The sequence below is a fragment of the Rhinoraja longicauda genome, chromosome 36 (genome assembly GCF_053455715.1).
Source record: "Rhinoraja longicauda isolate Sanriku21f chromosome 36, sRhiLon1.1, whole genome shotgun sequence".
NCBI classification, from domain to species: Eukaryota; Metazoa; Chordata; class Chondrichthyes; order Rajiformes; family Arhynchobatidae; genus Rhinoraja; species Rhinoraja longicauda.
In genome coordinates this window covers 13,284,217-13,290,984 of record NC_135988.1, presented here as the reverse complement: position 1 = coordinate 13,290,984, position 6,768 = coordinate 13,284,217, and the positions used below count along the sequence as shown (strand labels likewise).

Below are 6,768 nucleotides of genomic sequence, written 5' to 3'. Positions count from 1 at the left end.
GTGGGGCAGGTGTGTGTCTGTGGGTAATGTGTGTTTGCCTGTGTGTGTGGTGTGTGTGTCTCAGTGTGTGTGTCTGTGGGTAATGTGTACCTGCCTGTGTGTGTGTGGGGCGTGTGTGTGTCTGTCAGTGTGTATGTGTGGAGTGGTGTGTCTCTGCCTGTGTATGGTGTGTGTGGGGCGGGTGTGTGTCTGTGGGTAATGTGTGTTTGCCTGTGTGTGGGGGGTTGTGTGTGTGTGTCAGTGTGTGTGTGTGTGTGTGTTGGTGTTTGTCTGTGTGTGTGTGTGGTGGTGTGTGTGTGTGTGGGGGGGGGGGTGGTGTGTGTCTGTCAGTGTGTGTGTGGTGTATGGGATGGTGTGTGTCTGTCAGTGTGTGTGTGGGGTGGTGTGTGGGGTGGTGTGTGTCTGCCTGTGTGTGAGGGGTGGGTGTGTTTCTGCCTGTGCTGTTAGAGGCATGTGTCAGAGGACCAATTTGCTTCCAAATGCAGCCTTACTTGATTGATTGCTTTCGATGCTGTGTTGCTGGTGAGCTGGGAGCTCAGCACATCACCTCCCATTTGGAAGCAGAGAGTGTTTTTCTCCTGCGGTCAACGGTATCAGCCCTGCAAAGTTACAGCAGGCAAACCTTCAGATGCCTCACCCACGGAGACAGAGAAAGGGAGTGTAATCATGGCTGGGAGGGCATTGGGACAGGCGGAAACTCCGGCTTGGTTCTCGTGCATGGGATCGAGCAGCCTGAAGCCGCAGCAGAAATCCAGCGAGGACAAACCAGTGGCAGATAGTGTCTCGGAAAATCAACCCTTGAATTTCCCCACTCTGGGTTGCGGCTGGTGCGTACAAGGAACGAGCAGGAAAGAAACAGAGGCGGCTCGGCATGTAACATTTGCAGGCAGCGAGGATCAGAAGTCCAATATCGGCAGAACGGCCCAGCAGAATAAATCTCGACGAAATGCAGATGGGAAGGTGAGAAAACCTGTCCCCTCTTTTATTTACTGCACTGCATGTTATCCTTGCAGAACCGCTGACAATTCAGATGCTGAATCATTTTGTTGCTGTACAACTAAAAGCTGGCAATACATATTTAAGTAAGTATGTGCAGCGTGGAAAATGAAGGATTTTGAGCAAAAAATCTGTGTCTAGACATCTACTGACACTGGTTGATTCAGAACTATCACAACTAGTTTTGTACTTGACGTTAAATAGACAATTCCTTAAAGCAAGAATGCCAAAACATTTAGATTTGATTTCAAATGCCCTCCCTTGATTTATGCCTTCTGCACCATAACTCTGGAACTGCAATTGTTAATGAGCAGCATGCTGATTTGGCGTTTATTTAATGTCAGATATTACCAGTGACAGCTACAAACTGGTTACTTTGAACCCAATGGCCAGTCTGTTAGTATTGATTTTGGTCCTGGTTCCTTCTTATTAGATTGGTTGGGTTCATTATGTAATAACGAGCAACTGCAGATGCTGGTTTATACCATGGACAGACACAAAATGCTGGAGTAACTCAGCAGGTCAGGCAGCATCTTTGGAGGAAATGATAACATTTGGGGTCGGGACCCTTCCTTCAGTCTGAAGATTGGGTCCCAAAGGATTACCTATCCATAGATAGACACAAAAAGCTGGCGTAACTCAGTGGGTCAGACAACGTCTCTGGAGAAAAGGAATAGGTGGCGTTTCGGGTCGAGAAGTCTGAAAAAGGGTCTCTACCCAAAATGTCACCTACTCCATTTTTCTACAGATGCTGTCTGACTCCAGGTTCTTGTGTCCATCTTCGGTTTAAACCAGCATCTACAGTTCCATCCTACACACTACCTATTCATTGTTCTCCAGAGATGTTGCCTGGCCTGCTGAGTTACTCCAGTATTTTGTGCCTAACTTGGGTTGGGTTCAGTATTAGGCCCTTCGTTATTCACGAGGTGTATTAAAGGCTTGGACAAATGTAGAGGTCGCGATGAGAAATTTTTGATGACAATGCTAGCCTTGGCAGCGTGGTCGTTCATCGTGGAGCCGGTCGGTCGTTGGCTGCAGTGAGATCTGGAGAAGAATGAGATAATGGACATAGGATAGGAACGCTGTGCCTGAACAATTTTACAAGGCACTGCGAACCATTTGTGCTCACTGCAATACTCTCTGATTTCAAGAAAAAGAAGGGGAATTTATGCCATGTCTTTCAGGACGATCCAAAACACTTTTCAGTCAATGTGCTACAAACATAGGAACATGTAAACATAAGAATTAGGAGCAGGAGACGGCACGGAACCTGTGGATAGGATAACATGGGTCAAGTAGTCTCTTTTGTTCAATGATTCAAAGACATCGGCCATCTTTTAAATTTCTTATTTCGCTCAGAGCTCTCTCTCTCTCTCTCTCTCTCTCTCTCTCTCTCTCTACTCTCTCTCTCTCTCTCTCTCTCTCTCTCTCTCTCTCTCTCTCTCTCTCTCTCTCTCTCTCTCTCTCTCTCTCTCTCTCTCTCTCTCTCTCTCTCTCTCTCTCTCTCTCTCTCTCTCTCTCTCTCTCTCTCTCTCTCTCTCTCTCTCTCTCTCTCTCTCTCTCTCTCTCTCTCTCTCTCTCCTAATTCATTTCCTTTCATGCAGCAGGCCGTCTCAATAAATGGTTTAGTTGGCAGAGATTCTGTGTGCAAATGATATGATATGGACCATTAAGGATTTTCCCTGGCACATTAATGGAGTCCATTAGCGGATGTGTGAGACGTGACCCTTCCTCAGACATAAGCATCACTTTGCAATGCTCCTGGAGATGTATGTTGGACATTCAGCACCTGAAGAATAACTCAAAGCTATCTTACCCATCTGCAACCCAGGTTCAATACTGACCTCAGACACTGTCTGCGTGGAGTTTGCACATTCTTCCTGTGACCGTGTGGGTTATGTTTGGGGGGTCTCCAGTTTTCTCCTACACCCTAAAGGACTGCTGGTAGTTAGATTGATTGGGTACTGCAAATTGTCCTAAATGCTGGTGGGTAGGAGGAGAATTAGGGATAAGAATTGATGGGCATGGAGCAGAGAATATATGCAGGCAAATAAGTGGGAGAATGCGATTGATGGTGTTTGCCTGAGAATCAATGTAGACATGATTGATTGAATAGTTGTCTTCTTTACTGTAAGAAATTATGAAAATCTTAGAGCAACTACATTAAGGGCGGCATGGTGGCGCAGCGGTAGAGTTGCTGCCTTACAGCGAATGCAGCGCCGGAGACTCGGGTTCGATCCTGACTACGGGTGCTGTAGTTTGTACGTTCTCCCCGTGACCTGCGTGGGTTTTCTCCGAGATCTTCGGTTTCCTCCCACACTCCAAAGACGTACAGGTTTGTAGGTTAATTGGCTGGGCAAATGTAAAAATTGTCCCTAGTGGGTGTAGGATAGTGTTAATGTGCAGAGATCGCTGGGCGACGCGGACCCGGTGGGCCGAAGGGCCTGTTTCTGCACTGTAGCTCTAAAATCTAAAACTTGCCCGCTGTCCCTTTGTAGACCAGTGTTTATCATGGTGCACTGGGTGGTAATGTAGCCTTATGGGGATGTTTAACTATAAAACCTTACAAACAAACACACAAATTAGAAGCAACATGAGGCTATTCAGCCCCTCAAGCTTATAGAAACACAGAAAATAGGTGCAGGAGTAGGCCATTCGGCCCTTCGAGCCTGCACCGCCATTCAATATGATCATGGCTGATCATCCAACTCAGTATCCCGTACCTGCCTTCTATCCATACCCCTGATCCCTTTAGCCACTAGTGCCACATCTAACTCCCTCATAAATATAGCCAATGAACTGGCCTCAACTACCCTCTGTGGCAGAAAATTCCACAGATTCACCACTCTCTGTGTGAAAAAAAACGTTCTCATCTCAAATGGACTGTGTCTGAATGAGAGTTATACGTTTTGCTTTAAATAGACAATAGACAATAGGTGCAGGAGTAGGCCATTTGGCCCTTCGAGCCAGCACCGCCATTCAATGTGATCATGGCTGATCATTCTAAATCAGTACCTCGTTCCTGCCCTCTCCCCATACCCCCTGCTTTTAAGCTATAAATGTTATAGCTTTATAGCTACATATAAAGACATAATCATACTCATAGAGACATATGCCACAATTTATAAGGACATGGGTGTTCTGGTTGTGATCAGAGCCTCACATTCCCACCAAGGGCGGCACTGTGACGCAGCGAGAGAGTTGCTGCCTTAAAGCACCAGAGATTCGGGTTCAATACTGACAATGGGTGCTGTTTACACGGAGTTTGTACGTGCTCCCCGTCACCGCGTGGGGTTTCTCCGGTTTCCTCCCACACTCCAAACACGTCCAAGTTTGTAGGTTAATTGGCTTCGGTAAAATTGTAAATTGTCCAGAGTGTGCAGAATAGTGCCAGTTTACAGGTGATCGCTGGTCGGCGCGGACTTGGTGGGCCTGTTCCTGTGCTGTATCTCTAAAGTCTCCAGTCTAATTCATGATAACCTTTCACCCTCATGCACATCACAAATCTACCTCTACCTTTAAAATATTCAAAGCCTGCTGAGAGAATAGGATGCAATGAAAACTATAGTAGGCGCTAGACTTGATGGGCCCAAATGGCCTTCTCCTACATTGTAATGAATGACATAAGCATCGGTTCCAGGAAACTGCGATAACTGTTGTTATCCCAGCGCTTTGCGTCCTTTTAGAAACATAGAAAATAGCAGGAGAAGGCTATTCAGCACTTCAAGGCAGCTAATATATATCATATTGATATATCTATTCAATATGATCATGGCTGATCATCCAAAATCAGTACCCAGTTCCTGCTTTTTCCCCATATCCCTTGATTCCGTTAGCCCGAAGAGCTAAATCTAACTCTCTCTTGAAAACCATCTAGTGAATTGGCCTCCACTGCCTTCTGTGACAAAGAATTCCACAGATTCACAACTCTCTGTCCTCATCTCAGTTCTAAATGGCCTAGCCTTTATTTTTAAACTGTGACCCCTGGTTCTGGACTCCCCCCAAAATCGGGAACATTTTCTTGCATCTAGCCTATCCAATCCCTTAAGAATATATGTTTCTATAAGATCCCCTCTCATCCTTCTAAATTCCAGTGAATTTCAGCACAGTCGACCCATTCTTTCATCATGCATTAGTCCTGCCACCCCGGGAATTAACCTGGTGAACCCACACTGCACTCCATCAATAGCGAGAATTTTTGCATGTTAACCAAGTGAATGGACGATAAGGTCCACTGAATGAAAATGGTTAAGCTGGTAGATCAGTGGTCTGTTACACTCCTTGACATATTAGGGTTCTATCTCAGCTCACAACTGCTCGGGGTGCGGGAGTATTCGGCTCGGCACTGAGACCCTGGGGTCCATCCCTGCCAGGGATGGCAGCAGAGGGAGTTCACCCACTTACCCAGCAAGTGAGACAATGTTGGCGTTTGATCCCAGCCAAGGGGTATACAGGCCATGGCTGGGTTCAAACCCAGTTGTCCTATATACCCCTTCTAGTTCTGCTTCCGCAAGTCATGGGGAAAAGGGTGGAGGGGGGGTCAGGTTGTAAAAGTCAGCACCCGTCTCTCTTCCAGTGACTCCTGACTTAAATCTCTTCCAGTGTGAACAACTGGTGCTGCCCATGGTGACACCTGTCAAAGAGACAGAGAGCATGGAAACAGGCCCTTCGGCCCAGTTTGTCCATGCCGACCAAGATTCCCCATCCAAGCTAGTCCTATTTTCCCCCATTTGGTCCATATCCCTCTGAACCATTCCTTTTCATGTATCTGTCCAAATGTCTTTCAAATATTGTTACAGTACCTGCCTCAACTACCTCCTCTGACAGCTCATCCAATATACCCACCAATGTGTCCAAGGGCACATTGGCCGCTTTACAGGAGCGCTGGGCACCGTGGGACCAGACTGTGTCTTAATGAGAGTAAAACGTTTTGCTTTATATAGACAATGGACAAAAGGTGCAGGAGTAGGCCATTTGGCCCTTCGAGCCAGCACCACCATTCAATGTGATCATGGCTGATCATCCACAATCAGTACCCCGTTCCTGCCCTCTCCCCATACCCCCTGCTTTTAAGCTATAAACGTAATAGCTTTATAGCCACATATAAAAACATAATCATACTCATAGAGTCATAGACCGTGTTCACAGGCCCTTCGGCCCAACTTGCCCACACCAACCAACATGTCCCATCAACACTAGTCCCACCTGCCTGCGTTTAGTCCATATCCCTCTAAACCAGTCCTATCCACGTACTCATCATGATGTTTCTTAAACGTTGCAAGTCATATAGGACAGAAACAGGTCCATCGGCCCAACATGCCTATGCTATACTAGTCCCACCTGTTCACGTTTGGCCCATATCCCTCTAAACCTTCCTAAACCATGTACGTGTCCAAATGTCTTTTATACATTATGATAGTACCTGCCTCAACTACCTCCTCTGGCAGCACCTTCCGTTCACCCACTACCCTCTGTGTATGTATATATTTTTTTTTTTGGATAGACGTCTCCTGAAAACAATGTTTTCTAGCCTTAGAGGGAGTACAGAGAAGGTTCACCAGATTGATCCCTGGGATGGCAGGACTTTCATATGAAGAAAGACTGGATAGAATAGGCTTATACTCGCTGGAATTTAGAAGACTGAGGGGGGATCTTATAGAAACATACAAAATTCTTAAGGGGTTGGAGAGGCTAGATGCGGGAAGATTGTTCCCGATGTTGGGGAAGTCCAGAACCAGGGGCCACAGCTTAAGGATAAGGGGGAAGTCTTTT

General features: G+C 46.5%; 1 protein-coding gene across 2 annotated transcripts in view; it reads left to right on the top strand.

The window, feature by feature from the left end:
* Window positions 1-573: 573 nt before the first annotated feature.
* Window positions 574-6,768, top strand: part of LOC144610411 (dihydropyrimidinase-related protein 2) — a 37,764-nt gene continuing 31,569 nt past the window's right edge. Inside the window, exon 1 of one of the 2 annotated variants that reach the window (XM_078429064.1) lies at window positions 574-960. In XM_078429064.1, coding sequence (XP_078285190.1) covers window positions 667-960 — 294 coding nt within the window. In that variant the 5' untranslated portion in view covers window positions 574-666. The remainder of the gene's footprint in view (window positions 961-6,768) is intronic. The other variant, XM_078429063.1, reaches the window with a different exon arrangement.